At 45.8% G+C, this 25,264-nt stretch overlaps 1 protein-coding gene across 3 annotated transcripts in view; it reads left to right on the forward strand.

Annotated features, from left to right (window-relative positions):
• The window catches only part of CKAP5 (cytoskeleton associated protein 5), a 1,593,334-nt gene that overhangs the window by 39,791 nt on the left and 1,528,279 nt on the right, over positions 1 to 25,264 (forward strand). For all 3 annotated transcript variants that reach the window (XM_069623197.1, XM_069623199.1, XM_069623198.1), the window contains exons 2-3: positions 11,143 to 11,235; positions 12,437 to 12,627. In XM_069623197.1, the coding sequence (XP_069479298.1) occupies positions 11,179 to 11,235; positions 12,437 to 12,627 (248 nt within the window). In that variant the 5' untranslated portion in view covers positions 11,143 to 11,178. The remainder of the gene's footprint in view (positions 1 to 11,142; positions 11,236 to 12,436; positions 12,628 to 25,264) is intronic.

The raw sequence follows: 25,264 nt of genomic DNA on the forward strand, positions 1-25,264 counted from the left end.
GTACCTCTTGTTTACGCTGTGCCTTTGTTCACTTGGCAAGCTCTGTATCTCTATGCATGCTTCACACTGTAATCACCTGGATTTATCCCGCTTACGATATTTGATTCCTATGCATGGTTCTGTCCTTAACACTGCCTTTGTTCATGCCCTGTTTGCGTAGAGCAGGCTTGTCCAACCTTTTTGAATGTGGGGCAGAAGCATTAACTTTGTCACCCAGTGGGCCGGCAAGCCAAAAGTCAACGCCCTCACTCAAGCAGTTGATTCAAAATCGATGGTGTGACCTTTGACACAATAGCATCACATGCAATGATAGCCATGCAGGCCCAAAGATGGCTTTTGGTGTTGGACAGTGATCAAAGGTTAGTTTCTTGTGATTTCTTCCTATGTGTGTTTTGATATTTTTCTGAAATAGTGGCGCTCAATGAGCGTAGCGAGGGTGGTATAACTATCTAGGGAGGGTTTGGGTGGGCCCCCCTCAAAATTTCTTTTTTTCAAATATGTGGCTGAAATGGTGCATTTAACAGCAGAAAGTGGCCAAAAAGCCATAAGTTTAAAATCTCTTCTTAAGGGGAACATGTACATTCCATGTCACCAACAGTAGACAAGAACATTGTTGAACACAACACATTTTAACGATCAATGTTTCCGCAGTGTAAGACAACACTCACTGATGTAACACATTGGCATGCTGGTTGTGCTCAAAATATGCCTCTGTAGCAACATGTCTATGCTGGTTGTTCCCAATATAGGCCAGCATTGTGCTGTACAAAGCAGCCTGAGCATGTGCAGTGTGCCCAATACATATGGCAGCTTATCTCTGTAATACACATTAATTAATTCTGTGGTAATGAAAGGAGCATAATCACATTCAAAAGATAAAATGTGGAAAATTGATCACCCAAAGGTGAAACCAATTGAAGACTACTCCCATCTTAGTCATAGGGCAAAGTAGGAGTTTGTCCAACACCAATAAAGGTTTTTCATATTGTACCTATTGTGGACGGTTTTATACTTGTGATACCATGCCTCCCCTACACAACACGCCACTTTGTTAGCAATGATTTTGTCTTTTAAATTAAGAAGAAAGACGGAACAATGGGAAAAATTCGCCTAGCATTGCAAGCTTTCAATTTTCCATCAAACACCAAACTAAATTAATGGAAAACATTTGAAGCAAACGGAACCAATTCAGATAGCAAGAGATGAATGCTGGCCCTTATTCTCGTAGGATGTTTTGCGACAAGAGGAGGAAGGAATAGCAGAACAGGGTCCAAAGAGGAGAATCAAAATCCATCTCTCGGCTCAAAAGAATCTTGTCTTGAACAATAGACCCTGTGTCTCTCAGGATGATTTTAGAGAAAGCACCTTTCCACATACTATGCCTGAAGAGGCATCGGCGTGTGCCAAATATCTTGAAGGAGCACAAACTGGGAACTGTTGACTGCCAAGATACTTTTAGGCCAAATTAGTAATGAGTCATTTAGGAATGCTTTCCCATACAAAAGAACCCTAAATTTAGGTGAGCAACAGTGCTGAGAAAGCAAGGGTAATTCACGAGGATGCTTAGTTGGTGTGACCCCATTGTTCAGGGACATATGGGATCACTGGATATAACAATGCAAAATATACTTCCAAATTCCAAGAATCCCTCAGGCCCTTTGCAACTAATCAGGGACATTGTGGAATTCCACAGCATAGAGAAGTTAAATGCAATGCTGAAAGCACACACATCACAGCAGTGAGAGCTCAACCCACTGAGCTATCATATTGGCTATAGTAAAATTAGCAATTCGGTAGTGGATACCATTAAACTGGTAACTTAGATTCAACAGCAGACCAGTTAAGTTCATCTGCAGGTCTGGTGCAAAGTTGGCTGCATGCATCTACTTTTCAGGCTTCAGAAGTTGGCAAAATAGGGACAGCAGCGCACTCACAGGACATCCACACCCATACAAATTAATAAATAAACAGGACATGGCCTCTAACTGCCTCTGGTGCCCCCAGGTGGCACCAGAGGCTGTAACAGTGCTCTGCCATGGCCCGGTTTATTTATTTGCTCAATGTTTGTGTCCGTGGACCCGACAAACCGCGAGCAAATAAATAAACCAGGCCATGGCCTTGCGGGCCACATGAAAGGACTCGGAGGGCTGCATTGTAGCCCGTGGGCTGTAGTTGGACAACCTTGGCGTAGAGCTATCCCAAGGAGGACCGTGTATCCCAAGTGTAGGTCAGATTCTTAAAATGGGCATTGTTTTGTTAGTATACCCATAAACTATTTCATTGAACTGTACCTAGACTTCACTCGCATCGGAGCATTTAGTATATACTAAATTCATGTGTATGTTGAGCTTTTGTCATGGAGTTTATTTGCATAGCTCTTACATAATGACTGATGTGTTCATAGCCATATAGCCTTCAAATGATGGCTTGTGCCGTTTTACTCCAATTCACAAAACTGGCTGTCCTTCTCAATCATTTGATTCATTGCATGTTACTGCACCTTTACCCACCCGATTAGCTGCATATCCGTGTTCTGTGGCTAGACTTTGTACCTTTTTATTTGATTTATTTTTTTGAAAGAGTCTTTCTAATATTTGTTTTGCATTTAAATTTCAAGACTGCTTATGTCCAAACACAACAGGAATTTCTGAAGACCGAACAAACTACTGCTTCGTCGCCAGCATATTAGTTCTGGCAAACCTACTTCATCTTTAATCGAAAAATAGCTACGTTAATACAGGTATCCATCTATACAGCTAAATCCCAGAGTCTGCTTGAACTATGACCACATTAGCACTTTGCTTGCTAAGAAATCGCCTAAAGAACGTAGATGACAACATTCCTCCCCCTATTCTTCTGGATAGCTCAGTGCTTCCAAAAGACTACCATTCCATGATGAAAAGATTTGAAGCAGGCATAGGTAACTCGGCACTACTGGGCCTCTTTGCTCTGCACGAATCGTACAGAAACTACTTGTATGCTCTTTCACAAACTGAGCCCACACATTACCTGTTTATAGTACCTCTGGGGTCGCCTCTATTGCCTGTGCTATGCAGCATCCACATGGACCAGCTTATGAGACTCAAGAGGCATGGCCTTGTGTTATAACTATTATAGAATGCTAATCTTTTAACTCAATATGTCAATCTTTATTTAACAGAACACAAGTCTTTGTACATCTTCAATGCTTGACCGATTCCAACGGCTTCGATGAGCTGACGACCAAGAGTTTAAGGGGTGCAATAGTTTGTGCTCCGGAAAAATCCCTGGGCCTGATGGATTCCTACTTTTTTCAAGATGGTGTCAGAGGGCTTTGAAGTGCTGTGTGGAATGTGCGCTGAGTCAAAGGTGGAAGGGCTCCTGTTGGAATGTTTTACGCCTTGCGACAATCTCAACATGGAATCCTGGAAAACTCAAGCTGTTTGAAAATTGGCCAATGATTGGCCCACATATTCCTTGTACGCCTACCCGCGTCACCGGCAGGCGGAAGCCGGCTGTCGTCACAAGGGCCGCGGAATAAGGGCCGGTCTGTGCCCTGGAGCTCATTACACTCCTGAAGACGCCAAAACGAGAGCCCTTTTCACTTGAAGCACCCTGTCAGGCTCCTCTACATTTTTCGACTAGATCGGAAGCCACGTGAAAATGAAATTAAGTATGCTGCCTGTAATTATTTTAAATGCCCAGCTGCAGCGAAACAAATTTGCCATATGTAACAGTTAGAGCCACAGTCGTTGTTACACAGCGCTATTCCTGGTTGCCTAGCAGCGTGTGCAAAGGGCGTGCAGCCAGCTTTTGCCAAGCTGTTTGAATACCGGCCAATGATTGGCCCGCATTTTCCTTATATGCCTACCCGCATCACAGGCAGGCAGAAGCCGACAGTCACAAGGGCTGTGGAATAAGGGCCCGTTTGTGCCTGTCTGTGCCGTGAGGGTTGTTACCCCCACCTTGACCACATGGTCCTGTTATGATGCATGACAAGCCTACCGCCACAGTAGCAACAAGACTTTTTGGAACGTGACACTCCATAACTTTGGTAAGCCAAAAAAAAAATCTAACTTGAACTTGCCTTTCTGCATTTTGTATTTGCCACGTAGGTGCCCCTTGTCCCTCTAACTGCCAAAAGTTGCCACTATTTGTATACTGTGCCCAGCTTGTTTGTGCCTAGTAGTCGAACACTATCTTGGCCTTTTGCATCCATCTGCCGCCTGACAAAATGTCGTAATTGTGTGAACTGACCTGAGGCTAGTGTCGGGCTCTCTCCGCCTGTCTATTTAATTGCCCTAAAACGGCTAATGAAGCAGGCTGGATCTCATAGAAACCTTCTCTAGCATATACAGAGACCTCCACTTCAGTGGATCTGTTATGTTGGGCTCTATGCATGTATCCCCGCTCGTCAGAGTAAGACTGCAGTCATTCCCATGTATAGGATCATTTAAAAAATGTCCTGTCTGGCGCGCAAGCTACCACGTACACAGATTGACCATACAAGTATCTTTTCCCGTTCGATATTGTGTGCATTGCTAATCTAACTACTTTGTGTTAGGAAACCAGGACCGTCTGTATATTGCCTCCTTGCGCATGTTGACTCTGCTCCAGTTAAAATGTACCAACCCCAGCCTTATTTGCCTATTACCCTAAGGCCGACCCCCAAACATCCACGTTTGGGGTAGCATTTAAGGCTATCACCATGTTCTTTTCAATCATTACTAAGTCTATTCTGCTATCCAAGTGCATCCACCCTACTAAATTCCTACATCCATTAAACCTATACCAGGACAAAACGCGAAAATACAATGGTCTAAATCCATAAAAACAGACCAAATTTCTGCCACGATTTAGAGCTACAGCCAACAACCGCTTGACTATGGACCGCTCTATTCCTAGTTGTCCGCGCACCCCCACACCAGTCCTATGGCTTCAACAAGATGCTACCAGGCCCCTACCTAGCCAACCTTGCTCCACTAAGGCTAGAAATCAAAGACTGGGATCTAGATGGAACAAAACCATTGCACCAATAGTAAATTTCAGACCAAATATCAAATCTTCCAAGGAAAGACCCAACTTCAATCTGAGACAAAAAACGAACCACCTCTCTGGTCTAAACAGCTCTGCTCACACACCAGACTCCAATTCACCCTTCATCAAAGGTGCTCATCAACGTGAGATCTATGGTTGCCCATGCGCTAGACATCGCCGACTTAATTACTTCCAACAACTAGACTTTCTAGCAATAACAAGAGACCTGGCTCTACGCAGCAGGTCTCTCCCTCTCAATTGCTATTCCACATAATTATACCCTACTAAGAGCAGAGTGAGAATCCTCGAGCAGGTGGCATTGCCTTCATAGCCTAAACTAGGCTTGAGGGTCTTGGCTCACACGCCATTCCTGTCAGCTGAACTCCTGACAGTCAAACTGCCACTCGCAGCCTCCCGTACTATTACTGTGCACCGTCTTTACAGACCACCTGGTCCTATTGCATCGTTTGAAGACATCACCTACCTACTTACCACAAACACATAACCCATCTCAAATTATAGTACTGGGAGAATTCAACTTTGGACTTAATGACCCTAATGATAATGCCTCGGCACTCGCCTACACTATCTCGGAACTAGGCTTTACTCAAAGGGTCAACACACCCATCATGCCAAAGGAAGAACTCTAGATTGGGTGGCTGACTTAAATTGTGAGATCACCTTATTGGCCAACAAAGTGTGCTCCTGGACTGATCACATAATCTCGTTCACTATTCAACAACCTAATCTGATGAACCTCATGGCGCCACCACTACTGACCAGAAATGAAAGCAAAACAAGGGATAACCTACTGTCACTACTCCACCCTATCACAAATCTCCTGTCTGCTAGCTTAGACCCAACCACACTAGTAGACCTGTATAACTCCACCCTTAAAGAAGCGATTGACAAAATCGCACCTCAATATTTCGAGGTAAACCTCGATCCCTGGCCGTCTACCGCCCCCTCCCACCCCACCCCCTCCAAGCCTTGCCGTTAGAAAAAAGGAACACAATCCTTCTGGAAAAATGATCCTACCGAGCGAAACTAGTCCATCTTTACCACAATTGTAGCTAAATACAAATCAGAAATCCTTCAAGCAAAAGGTGATGTCTATAATGATGGGATTAACAAAGCCAGTTCTTACACAAGAGAACTTTTCATCATTCTAAGAGAATTGGAATCCCCTACTTCTCCAATGGAGACATGCAACAAGGACAAAGTATGGTGCACTAATATTCAAACAGCACTATCCAACATTTCTTTCCTTCAAGACCAAATGGAAGCAAAAAAATTAAACCTCTCGCGCTCGCCTGCCCAGATTTCACTCCATTCATCTCCACTTTAATCAACTCGTCATTCAACTGTTCCCACCAACCTAAAGTACGCCGGGGTCCTCCCGGTTTAAAAGAAAAAAAAAAAAAATGTTTTCCTTAGATCCAAACAATCGGACCAACTACCGACCGATACGGTCCCATTCTGCTAAAAATACTGGATAAGGCGGCCTAATTACAGATTCAGTCCTACCTTGATGCCAACAATCTCTTGGGGCTCTGCCAGTCAGACTTTAAACCCAAACACGGAAAGGAAACATCGCTCATCGATTTGAAGAACCAGATGGATGAACTAAGCGATGAAGGGAAGTTGAGTCTCCTACTCCTATTAGACCTCTCGACCGCTTTCGATTTAGTGGACCATAAAGTCCTCTGTAAGCATCTGTCAACAGCTGTCCACTTCTCCTGCGAAGCAGCAACCTGGATTCAATATTTTTTTTTAAGACAATCGGTCCATGAGTCTTCTCCACTATGGCCTCAGCATAGCCAAGGGCAATGTGTATCGCCCACCATGTATAATATTTTTACAAAGCTGTTATTCGACGACGTAGACAATCTGGGTGTCACCTACACGAATTAGACTACACCCAGATTCTCATACCTTTGTCAGGTGATGACAGTGTCCACCCTAGTAAATAAAATATACTTTCTTATTCAAGCATGGATGGCTACACATGGCTTCTGCTTAAACGACGATAAGATGGAGCTCCTCCTTATAGGAGCTCTTGCTAGACTATCCAAACTAAGGAACCCATTGCCGTCGTTCAACATAGACTGCATCAGTATAAAAGTGGCTAAGGAGGTAAAAACATTGGGATTCTATCTAGACTCTAGCTTAAATTTTGAAAAAACAAATTGGTGCCACCTCATCGGCCACAGCTTACACCTGTAAATTAATCCATGCTTGCAAACCATAACTCTCCACAATCAGCTGCGTTACTTTAGCCAGAGCCCTTATTCTTTCGAAATTAGACTATTGTAATTTATGAACTAAGACTCTGGTCTCTTCCAGAAGGACGGAACATCTTACAAGAATGAAGGAAAGGAGACTATGGGCTGTAAAGTTACTGGCTGTAGCGACTACTGTACTCTAGGGTACGTAGTCATTTCATGGTTTTTTTTGCGAATAAAAATGTGCAGCAAAAATAATCCCGTGATGAAAGGACATTGTACCCTAGAGTACAGTAATCACTACAGTGAGTAACTGTTTCTTTACAGCCCTCCCCATATCAATCATTAAAGTAGTCCTGGGCAGTTTGTGTTAGACTATACATGGAAAAACCAGACTTGGTAGGTAGCCCTTAAGGAACTATTCTGCAGCTTTGTAGTTAACCACTTATAAATTAGCCAGTGGGTTCTGGTCAGTCAGATGCCTGTATTTAAATAACCTACACATTGCCCCAAATAACTATAGTGATCACAGATGCTTATCCACCAAGTTTCAGCTCCACACATCGCATCAAGAGGTCAACATATGCATGCTCTGAAATAAGAGTAGACCCTTCTGGTATTAGAGTGAGGTGGAATGGGAACACTATTGGCAGGGTCATTGGTGGCCTCGGAGTGTTTACGACATTTCTCAATGGAATGGCAGAATGCTACTTTTATTGTCTAAGTATGTGGATTTTCTTGAGAAACTTCTGATAGTGTGCGCAAGCACGGGTTGCTTCATTTAGAACACATCGACCTGAATTCGATCCAACTGTGGCAAATCTTAAAAAGGCCTTAAGACAAAAGATTAAGAACATTAAGGATGTCAATCTTTCGCAAACCCTAAACACTCTAAATATATAAAAGATAAAGCAAGCCTATAAGAACTGGGTTAAGAGTAATTGCTTTTCAAGTTATCGGCGAGATGTGTAAAAGAAATGTCCGTATTGGAGAAGAAAGATGGAAGCGCTTTTTGGCGTTTAATGAATCTTGCTTGTTCACAACCTGAACAGTTTCCGCAGTCTCGGAAGAACAATGGGTAACCCACTTCGGCAAGGTTTTTAGGAGTCCATCGCAAATTGGGTCGACAAATACCATTGTTGGACTCTGGGTTAGATACCAGGGCACTGAAGGGATCAAAGGAACAGATTGTTGAAGCCACTGGCAAAATGAGTTCCTTTAGAGACAGTGGTCCAAACAACCTGTATAATGCGTTATTCAAGGGAGAGACACAAACCTGGGCATCCATATTGTCGGTTTTATTTCATGTCTACATGCGTTTCCAAAACCATGGTCCTGCGCATAAATCTTGCCAATTTTCAAATGCTTCCTGGATGCAACCCCCCCCCTACATATTCGACTAATAGCAATAGCTGTTGGCAAGCTATTTGTTACTTATTTTGGACCATCTTGAAACTTAACAAATATTTTTAACAGAATGACTGCATGACATACTGGATTTTGCAAGTACCATGCTACTAGCTTAAATGGATTTTTGCTGAAATTAGTCTCTAAACAAGTGGACTGTACAAAATGCAACTTAGTATTAGTGGCATCCATTGATTTATCTGCTGCGGTAGATCGTGATTTATTGTGATTTAAGTTTGTTAAATGGGGAAATTTCACAGGGTCTGCTTAGACTAATCATTATTGGGCTACATTCCATAACTGAAATAAGTTCTACTAGATACATGACAGTAATTTTTCTCAGAGTATACCAACGTCCTGAGGAGTCCGGCAGGGATGTGTATTTGCACCAACACTTTTTAATTTATATTTCAGCGACAATGGAGAGCACCTCGATACAGCTGCCTTGGCTACTTTCTAGATTGATTAATTGAAATTACTCTGGTTAGCATATGCTGATGGCTTTTAGATTTTTGATCGGACCCCAATAGGATGACTGCATGTTTTGTTAGGTTTTTCCATGTTTGCTGACGTCCACAATTTTAAATATCCATCCGGTCAAAAATGAAATATTGCATTTTGCTGGGAAACGTAGCGCTGTTAAATTTACGTGGCACATTGACGGTGTAATGCTTAATGTGAAGGGTATTGTTTACCTGGATTGCCAATATCAACAAAATATATACTTTTTTAAAGGATTAGTGGGTCTCATTGGGAAAAGCTTTGGGGAATCAACTGTGGCGACTGGATGCTAAATATGGGAAGAACTCAATTCTTCACTCAAGTGCTAAGGGGATACTCTACGGATATTAAATATTACCATTTTGGACATTAAATCTGCTTCCTGGCCTAGGTCGGCTCTGGAGAAGGACTCTAGTGGCACAAGGAATGCCCCTAGCAGCCATTTGATATGAACTTGGTATTTCATTAAGAAGTTGCGACCCAGTGGAGGTTCTTGTGGCTGTATTACATGTTTTTGTGCCCACCATGCACCCCCTCATAATAGGATGTTAATAGGGTGCTGTTAAATTTTAAGGAAGCCTTTTTACATGAATTCTCAACTTCATGCAACCAGATATTAGGAGAATTAGATCTCAGTTGACTATCTTAAAGAAAATCCATTAAGAGTAAAAAACAATCTTTATAGGCATGATTGGGCATGTACATGCACTTATACGAATGACTGGCCAATTTAAGGACTGATTTTAAATCTGTAGGAACGGTTGCCCCTTATTTTGCTGTGTAACTAAAAGCAGTGCAACGATTTTCCTTAGGTTTCATATTAATCAAATTCAGACCAAAGAGATTTTGATACGTTACCATATAACGGTTGATCAAGGTGTACGTAGGTTTTGTGGGTTGTCGAATAGAGTTGAAACAATGGAACATTTGATGACTGCCTGACCGCTGATTCGAGGTCCACAAGAAATACATTTTAGATGGCATTTACCCATTTTAACTACTATGATAGTCTTTTATGCGATTTATGCCTGGCAGCAAGTAGTGCTGGCAGTCACAGGTTTTATAAAATCATTACATTTGGAATGATTTGTAAGTTCTATATGTGTGAATGCTTTTTAACTAATTGTAATGTTGCAGTGAACTGTAGATCATGCATTTGTATTTCAATGTATTTTCTACTTGTTAAAGGTTTTATAGAATTGTTTGTTTATTGAATTTATATAGTGCTTTAAGCCAAAGCGCTTTACAATATAACAGGTACAAAAGTGAGAGAAGCATATTTACAAACATGAACAGGTCAGAACAATAAGTAGAAATATTTAGAAGGTTGGGGGAGGGTAGAGGAGGGGGTAGGTGAAGGGAGTTACGGTGTAGGATTAGAGGTAGGGGGAGGGATTGTGATGAATTGTAGATTAATTTGTATATAGATTTTTGGTTTTGTTAAAGGTTTATTTAAAAGCATATAACAATTAAAAAAAAATACTGCTGAGATATTCATTGTAATGCCAGTAGCCTGCTTTCTTTACGTTTTGTACATGCAAACTTTCTATTCAAATGGGCCAGTTGGTGTGACGGAGGATAATGTGGAAGACTGCTGGGCAGTGACGCCTTTCTTTATGCCTTGCTGGACAATGATGCAGAACATTTATTTATATGGATACATGCAGATTTCCTTGAATTTCACTGGAGTCTGCAGTGGAGCTGCTTGATATTGAACTTGTAGTAGTCCAATAACCTATTATGGTTCCCCAAGTCCAGTCGTGGTGGCATTGCAGCTATCAAGATGCATGCACAATGTTCCTGTGAGGTGTCTTCGTACTGAATTCTTAGATAATTGGGGCTTGCCTAAATCTGTGCTTGTCCATCACACTGCTTGTTAGTCTTTGGCAACTGCAGATATAAGTTTGGCATTGTTTTCCCTTGTAACTGAAAAGTATATTTTACTGTCAAACTCTACTGGTCTTCTGAGCTTCTATTTTCCTTCCACTTTTAGATTTTACTGTAATTGTTGAATACACCACATCTTACAATGGGAGATGACAGTGAATGGATCAAGCTGCCTATTGACCAGAAATGTGAACATAAGGTCAGTTAAGTTTTTTTTTTTAACCATTTACTTCTTCGAGTGTCGTGAACAAATTTACAGCAAAGCCTCGCAAGGCATATTTCAAGCTACAGATGCATGGGTAGCTTGACACCTGTTGCAATGCTTCTTTATAACGCACTAACAGTTTTGTAAACATTCCACTAATGTCATGGGTCAAACAGCTTCCACATGTGTAACTTTCTTTATTGACAAACCCGCCAAGTCACAACATCGATAATCTAATTATCTGACCAGAGATCTTTTGGCTACCAAACTACACTCTGCACTTGTGATCTGTTATGACAGTTGTGTGATTTGGTGGCACACTTGAATGTCTTTCCCGTGGGCTACCTCTCGGTCCCTAACTGTTCAGGTACAGTATCTATTGCACTGTTTGGCAAGAGTAGACTAGGTCTCATGTAGCCAAATGACACTCCATACCACAATGTTAATATTTGCCTTGAATCACTCTCCTAGGTCTTCTCAATCCTCACACGATTTGAGCAGTGAATGCATCGCTCCATTGTCGTCTTTTCTGCTCTGCTGATAGGCTTTATTTTCAATATATTACTGTAGGTCGAAACACGTCGTAAAATGACATTCAAATTTGAAGTCTTGGGCAAGCACCAACATGTGGGCCTTCGACTTTCTTTTCCTTAGTGTAAGCAGAAAGCTTGCTTTGCAGTATACACAGCAGCTCCGCTTTCAGCAAACCTGCCTACATTTCTCCAGGCGCTGCGAAAGGGCAGTTTTGGCTACCCTTTTAGACACGAAAAGCACGTCATCAAGCATAGGACTGCCCACTGCAAGCTAGATTTCTGCGTGTGGTCAACACTTGTTTGAAATGTAATTGTAAAGTTATATGGGTTGGAATAGTGCACGTATGCTACTAAAATGTTTTGTGATGGAGCTGCTAACTTCATATTTGTTTTGCTGTCTGCTGTATTCATTTTGTGCCCTCGAATCTGTTCCTTGCATGTCCCTTCGTTTGTTGTTTGAGGGTTGTTTGACATAGTTTTACTTATTATTTTCCACATGAAGTCGAAGAGCACCTTTGTCACATTGTGCCCTGCGTTTTTTGGGAGAAGCACATAGTATTAGTTCAACCTAATGTTTTGTGTAGCTTTAATGTCGCTGAAGGACTGTTTAATATTTTAGAAGCAGGAATCTAACGACTGGCCCTTTATCTTATGTTACATAGCTATGGAAGGCAAGACTGAATGGGTACGAAGAGGCCATGAAGTTGTTCCAGAAAATCGATGAGAAGAGTCCGGAATGGTCCAAGTACCTGGGTCTGATTAAGAAGTTTGTGACCGACTCCAATGCAGTGGCTCAGCTGAAGGGATTAGAAGCCGCACTTGTCTTTGTGGAGAATGCTCACATTGCTGGAAAGTGAGTAGCTCGTTGTATTGGTTAGCTGAAAAGACTTGTAAAGCAGATCTGGGAAGCACCAGATCTTAATCTGGTTATCGAACAGTGCTTTCAATGCTGAAGAAATAAAGCAGATGTTATTCGTATCATTATACTTTATTAAAAAGGTCAATCCCTTGACTGCTTTGATTATAAAATCCATTTTGAAGGGGAAACTGATGGCCATTTGTTTTTAAATGGAGACGAAGCGCAATATTAGACACCAAAGTTTCTATATACTTGAGATAAAACTAGTTCAGTGTAGCAGGAATTAATCACCCACTTCGCCTGCGCCTGTGTGCAGTTTCCAATGATAGCTAATGAAGATTGCCCATGCGCTTTTAGCGCAGGAAGTCTCGAGTCTATTAAAGACACAGAGGCGAGCATTATGCTTATTCTTTATTTCACTGCTCAACAGCACATCACAACTTCACTTTATTCATTTTTTTTAATCATTTAAACATGCCCAACTGGCTTGAAAACAAAAATAAACCAAAAACGTGGTGAAAACTAGCTGTAAACCACATATCCCATGAATCCCGGCAGGCTAGTAGTTCCTAGCCTCAGTTCTGTCTTCCAATGAGGGCTCCTTAGTAGGTATAAGGCCCTGTCTGTAGGTGCTTCCCTCTTTTTGCCTTCTTGCTGCTTTAAATCCTGCAAGTCTAAATGATCAACTTCTTAACAACTTGGTCTCGATCCACTACACTGGGCAGTACTGCCACCTTGCGCTGATTTGCTAGATATCAATTGCGAGAGTTCTTTTGCTCCTCTCCTATGGCCAAAGAGAAATCGAGATTGTAAGGGTGGGGAATTTGTCGCACTCCTCATATTATAACAATGCAGTACGCATTTACACAACAGAATTGCATAGGGAGGGATAATGCTCTCCTCCGTGTCTTTAATAGAATCAAGACTTCTACGCTAAGTGCATGGGCAATCTTCATTCTATGACAAGACCGGAGGCGAGCATTATGCTCGTTCAAAGCTTTGCACTACAGCTGAAGCAATGTTAGCAACCGGCTTGAAATGGAATGTCCTGAAAACTGAATCACTTGACCAGTTTGCTGCCTTCATGATCTCCTGCAGCGGAACTCCAGCTGCAAAAGCTCTGGAAGCCATAGCTCCTCTGGCCGAGTGAGCACCAAAGACAGAAATGTCTATTCCCGCTAGCTCCATAATCTCCTTTACCCATCTCACTATAGTAGCTGGGGCAACTGCCTTATGTGGCTTCCTGCGCGCTGAGTATCTGCGTCACACCTTGTGGCCTTATCGCTGCTGTTACTGCCTCGTATCGCTTTATGCACTGTGCTACGCAGAGGTTGCTGTTATCTGAAAGTATGGGTACATGACTCTGGAGCTGGTCTTAGTATGCTGCGCTATGTTGAACACCACTCCTTCAGGATGAAAAAACCTTTGGTCTATTTCGAGAGCCTTTACATCTGATGCTCTTCTACAAGATACTAAACGGAGCAAAGTGGCTAACTTCCCAGACAGTTGCTTTCCTGTTAAGATGTCGTTTCTTGGCCACTGTTCAAACAAATGCAAGACTTTATTAATGTCCCACAAGACTGAGTATCTAGGTAGAGGGGGCTTGCTCACTTTAATACCCTTCATAAGTCCAATTACTGCCGGGTGCTCTCCTACTGGTACACTGTCCACTAGATTGTGGCCTGACAAGATGGCTGATCTGTACACTCCCACTGTTCTGAATGCTTTCCCTCCTGTGTTAAGAGACGATAGAAAATGTATAATCTGAGTTATATGATCTGAAATGGGAGAAACGCTTCCAACCCCCCTGTAGCATAACTCCCAGGCCTGCCAAGTGGAATTATAGCTCCTGACTGTAGAGGGTGCCCATGATTCTGAGTTCCGTAGCCTCCTCGGAAAGTCCCAGCAAGCAACACCTTTGCCTGAAATTCTGCAGTCTGATCCTGTACCAGAGGGTGCGTGGCCCCCGCTGGATCTGTGAGGAGATCCGTTGTGTGAGAGACCCTCTGAGGGAAGTCCGTGGAAAGTTAATCGGAATTGGAAACCGGGCTTGCGATCTCCATTCCGGAGCCACCATGACTAGTTCCGCATTGTCTGCGCACCTTCGCTTGGGTCGTCGCCAGCATCGCGAAGGGGAATGCATAGTGGATGTGATCCTTCCAATCTTGCAGGAACACATCCATGCCTACCACTCCCGCATCCAGCTTAAGTAGCTCGGCAGCTGGGTATTTAGTCTGGAGGCGAAGAGATCTGTATGTAAAGGACCCCATCTGAGCTGTAATTTGTCAAAGACTGATTTGTGTAGCCTCCAGTCGCTCAAGTCTATTAGATAGTGGGAGTTCGTCGGCTACTGTATTCGTAACTCCCGGAAGATATTCCGTTTTGTCCGATATACTAGAGTGCCAGAAGTCCTTGGCAATTTCTACTAGCATCTTGGACTTCGTGCCTCCCAGCTTGTTGATGTATCTCACTGCGGATATATCGTCCATGCAACATTGCGCTATGTCCTTGGAAAAGGCCCTGCGAGGAGCTCTAAACAGTTGATGTGGAATTCTAGCTCCTTTTGGGACCGTTTTCCACCCGTCTGTGTGCCCGCATCTGGCTCCCCAGCCTGATCGCGTCTGATTCTGAGCTCTGGCAGGTCTCCGAAGATGGCTCTGCCGTTCCATGCTTCCATGTTGTGAAGCCACCAGCAAAGCTATATCTTGCAGTCTTCATTCAGAGGTACCTGGTGGTGGTATCTTCATCCCATTCGCAGGTACCTGATCTTGAGCCTCTGAAGGGCTCGATAATGTAGCGGCCCTGGAAAGATCGCCTGAATCGGGGCGGCAAGCAGACCCACTATCCTGGCTAGATTCCAAAGCGATTTAACCAGTCTCATCAGGGCTGCCCTCCGATCCTTCTTGATGGATCTTATCTTGGTGGGCGGAGCGCTAGTGTGGCTTTTTTTTTTTTGTATCTATGGTGAAACCTAGAAACTCTAGCTTCTTGCATGGGATGAGAGCTGATTTCTCCTGGCTGATCAGAAAACCCAGGTCTGAGATGAAGGATGTTGCCCGCAGCACTTGCCTATGCAATCTCGCTTTGTCCTCTGACATGAGCAGGATGTCTAGATATATGATCATCCTGATTCCTTGCTCTCATCGGTCGCCAGGGGCCTCATTATCTTGGTAAAGGCCCAAGGCGCCGAGGCTGGGCCGAAAAGCAGTGTTTCGAACTGCCATCTCTCTCCCTTCATGCAAACTGTAGGAAGCGGCGATGGTGTGGGACTATGGGTCCTGTCAGATATGCATCCTTTAGATCTATCCGCGCCAATCGTCTCTTCTGAGGAGATCTGCTAACAGATGGATGCCCTCCATCTTGAAATGTCTGTAAATCAACCAGCTGTTTAGCTCCTTCAGATTGATGACTGGTCTTACTTTGCCCTTGAGGTGTACTAGAAACCTGTTGCTCAAAAATAGCTGAACTGCCATTTATACAAAATCTAGGTGGAACCCTTGTGCTGTCTGTAACATCCATGCGTCTGCTGATAATTTGTGCCAATTGTTTATAAAAAGCAAGGTTCTATTGAAAAAAATGAAGGTGCTTTAGGAGGACTACAATCTTAAGCAAGGCTATTCTACCCGCAATGGTCAACGGTAATCCCGCCCAAGCCTTGAGCTTACTTGCGAGGGGTTGCCTGTAAGCAATGTAGTTGTGGTACAGTAGGAAGTATGGTGCCTGTTTACTGTGATCCCCAAGTGTATCCGCTCACGTGAGGACCAGAAAAACCCTATGAAGACATGTGGTTCAGTCGCCGCGTCTGTCAGCAGGAAGAGTTCAGACTTGTGCAGTTGAAACGGAGACCAGATGGTTCCCCAAAAGCGAGACTGTCCACATGATCAAAGCCAAATGAAGCTGGGATTCCCTCACATAGAGAATCGGGTCATCCGCATAAAGGGATAGAATTTTGGCTTCACCTGTCTTATCCCCCTATGCCTAATTAAATCTGCTAATGGCTCTAACTATGGCGAATGGGGGTGATGAGGGGCTGCCCTGATGCGTACCCCTGGCTATGGAAAATGTGGTTGAGGGCGTCCCGTTTGAACTACCCCCTAGCAGATGGGGGTGCGTATAATACTCGCACCAAAGACACAAAATTATAGCCAAAGTTGCATTTGTAGAGGTCGGCATACATAAATTGCCACGAGAAAGTCCAAGGCCTTTTGTATGTAGTGTGGCCGCCGCCGGATCTACCCGAACGAGAATGTTAAAAAGGCGGCGCAGGTTGAGTGCTGTAGAATTCCCAGGAATTAAGCCCGACCGGTCCAGGTGAACTATTTAATTTTATTTATTTTGACATTTCAAAAGCACACCAAGCCCATGGGCATTAAGGAACTGGCTACAAGAAAAAGTTACAAAGAAGGTGAATTAGTACCTAAGCATTTAGCATATTGCAGGAGAGCTTATTGAAGACATTGGCAAGCAAGCTGGCTGTCGGCCATCTCTGATTATTGATCCTGTGAGTAGAGCCACGTTTTTAGGTGCTTGTGGAAGATCCAGTATGACTTGTCTGATCTTAACGTAGGAGGGAGAGTGTTCCAATTCTTTGCTGTTATAACTGGGAAGCTGAGACCTACTGATTTGTGAAGTTTGTATCTTGGTTTGGTAAGGCGATGCCTGTAGGTAGATCGGGTAGGTCTAGTCATGTGGACTTCGTTGAATTTTTGTCTGGTATTTAGGGGCATTGTTGGTGATATGTATGTTGGTAATCGCAAAGGTTTTGAACAATATACGCTTGTGGATAGGCAGCCAGTGCTCTTTTCTTCTGGCTGTGGAGATGTGATAGTTTATTATTATATAGCGCTTATACACTGGTTTTAAAGCACTTCAAGGCAAGGGAGGGAACAAGGTAAAATACAATGACATTCTTGCAGGCCATGAACAGTAACGATGTGAAATTAACTACCGTACTAGGCCTGACGACATTTCTGGTAAAGACGGAGAAACCAAAAGGAGAGGCAGAGGGGTGCAGAAAGGGTGGGGAGGAACAAAACAAGTGACTATCGTACTAGGCCTGACGACATTTCAGATAGTGTTGGGGGGGGGAGGAGGGAACAAGTAATGGGAGGGGGCAGGAGACAGCCGAGGTTGCTATCATACCGTTTGTCTATTCTGTTCCTCCTCCCATGCTTCGCGCCTTGAAACACTTGTGTATAGACTCATTATAAATGCCATATCAAATCAATTCTGAGATTAAGTGCATAGAAGAAAGTAAGGGGAGGAAATGGGAGGGGGGGTAGAAAGGGAGAGGAGAGAACAGTCTGTGGTCCTTGATGTTCAGGGCTCCTCTCCACACATTGTTTTGTATAATTTGCAGCTTGTTGATGTTGCTAGTGCCAGCTATACTGCTACGTCCAGTCCCCTTTCCTCCATACTTATGGGACATCTCTCCGTCCTGTGGGACGGGACCAGTGCACTTTGTAAAAAGCATCCAAAAATGTTGCTAAAAATGTCCTTCCTCTTTCTTGCACGCAGCTGCAAACCCGCCCACCTTGGCTCCGCCCATCAGTCCTTTTCTCTGCTTGATCGGGACTGGACGCACTTGAATCCGCAGAAGATTTTCTTCCCTTTTTCCTCTCTGGCTCTCTAACGATCGTGTACTTTTCAGAGCACCCCGGCCGGGCGACACCTTTCCGGGTTCTTCCCGAGCCGGGAGGGGTGTTCATCGCTCTGTCACCGGGGATTGTCCTGAGGTGCCCGTTGGGCCTAATAATTGTACCAGAGTTTTCTCCGAGGGTCTCCGTAAGGTGCCTGTGGATACTGGAGTACGCTCCAAGCCCCCTCCTGTGGGGGCTGCTTGTAGACCCAGTTCTACTGAGTCGTGGGGTACCCGGAGCTTGCTCTGAGGCCATTCTATCGGCTTCCCTTAAAAATAAGACCGGGGTTCGCCCCGAGGCCTCAGTGGGGCTTGGTGTTACCGAAAGATGTTCGAGACCTGCGCTAGTAAGGCTGTTACCGGACCTGGGTCCGAGGTCCCTCGTACAGAGGCTAAAGCTACCAACCTTTCTGAGATGCCTGGCAAGGCCTTGTCGGTGAAGGTTGTTTCTCACCGTTCCTGCTCTTGCGGTGACGCTAGATCTGTTGAGGGGGCAAAGAAGGAAAGTTCTTCTTTTACCGGCAGTGCCGAGGCCCTTCCTGGGAAGGCTAATTTGGCGATTGGTATGTCGCAGAAACATTCCAGGCCTCATAGTACCGGCTCTGTCCAGGTTCCTTACTTTAAGGCTAAAGTTAAGACCCCCTGATCCACCGATGGGGACCCCTGCCTCACTTCCTCACGTGCCGCAGTTCCCCTCAGGTGATAAAGTGACGGCGGTTTCCGTCACGACCACTGCGGCCATTTTGGGCGCTACCCCTACAACTGCGTCATCGGCCTCAGGTGTATGGCTTGGCGCTGTGGGTGAACATAGGGTTCCTTGTGCGCATCCTTATTGGCCAGTCTGATTGGAATGCTCAGATGCCCCTTCCGCACAATGTTTCGTTGCCTGCGGGGTTGTCACCTTTGATTTATGTGGATACGTCGGGTGATGGGCCGGTGTGGCACCCTTCCCCGTTACATCCCTGGAATTATCATCCTCCTGAGAGGCCCCCCTCTGGTTCAAAAACAGTCCCCGGAGGACGCCTTTTTCGGCAAATTTCAGACGCTCATGCGTACAGACCCCATGAGGGAATATTTCAAAGGGCTTTTTAGGGAGATATGTCCGCCCGTGCCTCTGGCTCCACCCGTTCCTCCGGTGGTCCTGCCGGCGCCTCCCTTGCCTACGGTGCCTTCCCCGACTATTCCACCATTGTCCCCCGTGGACAAGGCAGCACCCGACACTGCTCAGCAGGAATCTGACAATGTCGGATGACGTGCAGGGCGATCAGGACAACAAGGATCTGCCCGCTCTATTAGAGCTTTCCATGACCACCGTGTACTGGACATGTGCTTCTTGGATGTTCCGGTGCCCGAGGCACCCGCTCTGCAGGAGGGTGTGCTTTCTGGGGCATTCACCCTGTCTCCTTTGGAGACTACCAGCCTGTTCTTGCAGAAGGATGTTCTGGCCGAGGTCCGTAGGGTTTGGGAAAACCACACTCTGGACTTTTCGTCGATAAGAAAATTGACACGAGATACAGGCTGCATTCTTCGGAAGAGGTGGCTTTGTTGTCTTGCCCGCCCCCCTCCTCCACGGTGGTGGCTGCGGCTACCTTACAGTCCAGGCCTGCAGCATCCTCTTCCACGACGGCTACTCGGGTTCTGGGAAAGGACAAGCTTCTTGACTCCCTTGGGAAGAAGATTTTTGCTAACTCGGCCTTGCAGCTCTGGTGTTGGACCTTCCGATTGGCGGTAAGCAGCTGTTTCATTCTACAACGGATGTAGAATTGACCAAGACGAAGGATTGCATGCAGACGGCTAAGTCCTCATCAGTCCTGGCAAAGTCGGCCCTCCTCTGGTTTCAGGGGCTTCCTTGACCGGAAATCTCGTAGAGTGGATACCCCTTTGGGAAATAACCGCCAGAGGCAACAACTGACTCAGTTTTTCTCCCGCTCCTCAGCCTTCTCCTCAGGTTCAGGTGGCAATAACACTGAAAAACCTACAAAATGAGGGTTATCCGCACTCACACGAGACCCCGCTGGGAGGACGCATTGCGTCTCATTGGGAGGCGTGGCAGACCATCACCGAAGACAGATGGGTCTTGTCAGTCGCTCACACGGGCTTCCGCTTACCCCTACCCCCCCTTTCAACCCTCCTTTCCAGCTGTCGGGATCGCCCTCCCTGAATGCCGAGGTGCAGAAGCTTCTGGACCTCAGAGCGGTGGAACCCGTTCCTCTCGGAACGAGGGGAGGGCTTCTACTCCCGGCTGTTTACGGTGACCCAACCAGGCTGGCCTGCGCACCATCTTAGACCTTTCCCAGTTCAATCTTTTCCTACCCCAAGAGAAATTCAAGATGATCCCGCCCAGCCAGATACGGTCTTCCTTGCAGATGGGCGATTGGCTCAGTGTGGTGGATCTTCAGGATGTGTACATGCATATTCTGATTTGGAATCCACACAGGAGATCTGTTTCTCTTTGGGAGGGGAGCACTTCCAGTTTCAAGTGCTTCTTTTTGGCCTCAGCTCGGCGCCACGTGTCTTTACGAAGATGTCGGTGATTGCTGCCTATCTTCGTCTGGAGGGTATCCATGTGTAGCTGTATTTGGACGACTGGCTCTTACAGTCCTTGCCCGTTTAGAGTCACAAGCAATCTGCAGTCTCTCCTACAGCTCCTGTTCCATCCTGGGCTGTCGGTGAACTGGCGGAAATCTTCCATGACGGTCTCGCAGGACTTGATTTTCCTGGGTTTTCGCTGGAACACGCTCGACTGCAGAGTGTACCTGACAGTGGACAGAATGGTGGATCTGTTAGCCACGTGTCAGACGTTTGCGCAGTCGGAGAGCATGTCGGCCTGGTGGTTCCAGAGGCTTCTGGGCCTCGTGCATGTTGGCTCTTCCTCTTGCTTGTCTCAAGATGAGGCGAACTCAGATGGCTCTTCGGAGTTATTGGCGTCAGGCTGTGGATCTGGACTCAAAGTTGATAATGATTCTGGCTTCCATGAGAGTGGACCTGGAGTGGTCGTCGTCTCTCAGCAACCTGTCGGTGGGTGCGGGGTTTCAGGACCCAGCCCCTACGATGATGGTCACGACGGACTCCTCCCTTCTGGGGTGGGGTGCGACGTTGGATCTTCATGTCTCGGATCTTTGGTCGCCTCAGGACAAGCTCCTCCACATAAATCTGGAGCTTCTGGCGATCTTCCTAGCGCTCAGGGCGTTCAGACCGATCATTGCCAACAAGGTGGTCCGTATACGCACAGACAATGTGGTGTCGATGTATTACATCAACAAACGAGGGGGAACCAAGTCTCCACCTCTCGTGGACCTGTCCATCCCGATTTGGGAATGGGCTGTTCGTCATGGTGTTTGGCTGCTTGCAATGCACATCCCGGCCAGCTGAATGTCACAGCGGATGCCCTCAGCCGGCGGACAATGGTCAGCTACGAGTGGGAGTTGAAGGCGGAGGTCCTCTCATGGATTTACCTGCGTTGGGGCACACTGGAGGTGGACCTCTTCGCTACGGCGGTAAACAAGAAGCTTCCTCAGTCTGCCTCCAAAGGGGGGCTGGGAGCCTCCTCTCTGGGGGATGCTCTCGAGATTCCATGGCACAACATGAGAGCTTACGCTTTCCCACCTCTGCCTCTAGTCTACCGAGCAGTTTACAAATTGAGGAACTCGGTGAACTGTTCTCCTACTCGTAGCCCCGTGGTGGCCGGCCAGGTTTTGGTTCTCAGAACTTCAACACTTGTCGGTGTATTCACCGATCAGGCTTCCGGTGACCCCCTATCTTCTTCACCAGGGGGAACAGCAGCTGTGGCACCCCCCTCCACCTTAATCGTTCAGCTTGGCAGCATGGTGCCAGAGTTCGTCTTTAGAACATTTTAACTTGTCTGCGGATAACATGCGTATTATCCATGCAGCCCGGAAACCCTAGACTAGGTCTCAGTACAGAAGCAAATGGCTCAGGTACTGTCATTGGTATTTAAGCAAGCAGTTGGACCCAAGGGAGGCTACAATTGACACAGCACTGTCCTTTGTATCCTTCTTAGCAGAGTCGTGTGGCCACGTTCTGTCATGCAGAACTTACCTTTCTGAGGTTTCCGCGTACCTTTCTACGGACCAATGCTCTTAATCTCTGTGTAACCCAGTGGTTAAGAGGCATTTTGCAGGCTTGACACGCCTCTATCCTCCAATTCGTAGTCCACACCCGACGTGGGATCTAAATGTGGTCCTGACAGCATTGTGCCATAAACCTTTCGAACCAATGGCCACGGTGGACCTCAAGTACCTATCCTGCGGTCCTTTTTGGTTGCCGTTACGTCCGCAAGGAGGGTGAGTGAGCTCCAGGTCTTGTCTGTGTAGCATCCCTTCTTGTTCTTTCACAAGGATAAGGTGGTCCTACGGACAAATCCTGCTTTCCTGCCGAAGGTGGTATCTGAGTTCCATCTGAGATCAGTCGATCTCCTTGCCATTTTATTTTTTCCGAGCCCTGCCTCGGAGGCAGAAAGGGTTCTGCATTGTCTCGATGTCAGAAGGGCTCTTAAGCTCTATCTGGACAGAACATCCGAGCTTAGGAGTTCTCAACTGTTTGTGACCTTTGGTAACCCACAAGGAAAGCAGGCATCTAAGGCGACTATTTCTCGGTGGATTGCCGTCTGCATTACGGCAGTCTTTCACCGTCCAAGGGCTGAAGCTTCCTAAAGTCATTCATGCACACCTGGTGCGGGGTAAAGCAGCCGTGGTTGCTTTTCAGAAATGTCTCCCGGGAGACCATCGCTAGGGCAGCTACTTGGGCCTCCCCATCTGCTTTTTTGTAAGCATTATTGTCTAGACATGAGCTCAAGAGCTGATGCTCAGTTTGGTCAGGCTGTGCTGAAGAACCCTTTTCAGTAAGGGGTATTGCCATCCACCCATAATTCCTTTAAGGAGTGCTTGGGAAGGGGTCGGGACATATGAGTATAACCAGGTTACTCACCGTAGTGACCACCTTACTCCTAGTCCATAGTCCCCTTTCCTCCATACGCCCGCCCGCCGTCCCCTATAATAAGGTTCCTCTGTTATTGCTAATGGGTCTTAGACCTGGCGATAAAAAAGGACTGATGGGCGATGCGCGGGGCGGAGCCATGGTGGGCGGGGTTGCCGCCGCGTGCCGGGCCCTGCGCAAGAAAGGGGAAGGACACGTTTTTGCTAAATTTTTGGATGCTTTTTACAAAGTGCTCCGGTCCCGTCCCACAGGACGGAGAGGTGTCCCATAAGTATGGAGGAAAGGGGACTATGGATTTAGGAGTATTCTAGAATATTCTTGAATTGTCTTGAAGCATGACTTTGGTAAAAAAAAGTTTATATAATGTATAATTAAAATATGTATATTTTTCTACCTACTGAAGTAATGTTCAAGTTATTTTCCAAAGTTGGAAAAATTTAAGGGCTAGCCCCTTTATATGAGGGTCTGCTTGAGACTCCACACAACCACCCTTCACCTCGTTGTGGTAGTTGCATTCCACACATTCAGGACGAAACTGGTGCCCTAGTGCATACATTGAAGTAAACAGTATTCAAAACCTTTTATTCTGAGCTATATTCAAACAAAGATTCTCGCTCGCCTGCCGACAGATTTTTAAGGGCCCCCCCCACTCAACTGTCAACTGAGGATAGAGCTCTGCTAGATCTTCCCATCTCTCTGGACGCTATTACCCATGCCATTGACTTCCTACGTTCCGGCAAGGCTCCTGGCCCCGATGGCCTCACTGCTGAATTTAAAACCGTCTTGGCTCCTCAACTTTATAAAATGTGGGTCGAGGCACATACACCGCCCCACCCTCCACCATGAGACGCTGTCATGGTACTGCTGAAGCCCAACAAACCTGGAGAGTATTGGGGCTCCTAGCAGACCCTCATTGATCAATTCTGATGAACATGTTTGCCACTCAACACCATACATGCCCCACATGCAAGATATGAGAGATGAGCACTGGATTTATAAATAAATGATAAAAGCCCCTTTGGGCTACGCAGGGAGATCACAACCGTACCTTCTAAAATGGCCGACCTAAAGTCCATGGTAGCTTCACATGACCTCACCATTGTCTTTGGCCCAACTATCCTCTACCGATTGGCTGGCCCTACCACTTAGACAAGATGCACCTGGGAGCTGGAAGGCGATACCTGCCCCCTACCGAGGCCCATGAAGACAACCCTTGTCTGGCCCTGGCAGGCTATAGTACACCCTCCGCCCTACCTAAACCATACAAGGTACATCATTCCCGCTGTATCTAGTAATATGTCAGCTGACAATGGTTCCCCCTCCTGCCTCAACACCACTCTGTCCTTCCCCGCCCCTCTTCAGGCCCTGCTCTTTCCCTTGCTGTCCCGAACTACATAATTTTTCACAAAGAGGGACTGGATTGAAGGTGGTGGGCGGGTTGGGGCGTTGCCATTATTGCTAAAGATATAGATATTAGAGAAACTAATAATTCAGCCTTCCAATCATGTGAAGTACTAACCACGAAATTAATACTATCACATACTGCTACCATAACATTGCATCTGATTTATCGACCCCTTGGCCCCACATTTTCCTTTGAAGATGACATCACACCTCCTTTCAGCAGAGACCAAGACTTCATCAAGAGTGGTAACGACCGTCCTGACCTGAACGCCATCGCCTTCGAAAACACCATTGAAGCTTTAGACTTCCTCTATTTCAAGCTCTACTCATGACGAAAGGCTGCATTCTAGATTGGATGGTCGATCTTAAATAATATCGCAAAGGCCTCAAAACGTGCCTTTCCACTGGTCAGAAAATATCTTTCATATTCCCCCCCCTCCCCCAATCGACTTTCAGCTGCTGAACTCTTCAACACCTCTGCCTGCTACAGTTGAGAAACTTGCGGAACATGACTCCAGCACGCAACCTACCCTTGCTGAAAGATCTCACTGACCAAAGTCATGGGGCCTGGAACCCTGCCAAGATAGATACCTATAACCAGTCCCTACATGGACCATCAACACTGTTGCACCC

Source organism: Ambystoma mexicanum, chromosome 11 (assembly GCF_040938575.1).
Source record: "Ambystoma mexicanum isolate Mex_15411 chromosome 11, UKY_AmexF1_1, whole genome shotgun sequence".
In the NCBI taxonomy this organism is placed as follows: domain Eukaryota; kingdom Metazoa; phylum Chordata; class Amphibia; order Caudata; family Ambystomatidae; genus Ambystoma; species Ambystoma mexicanum.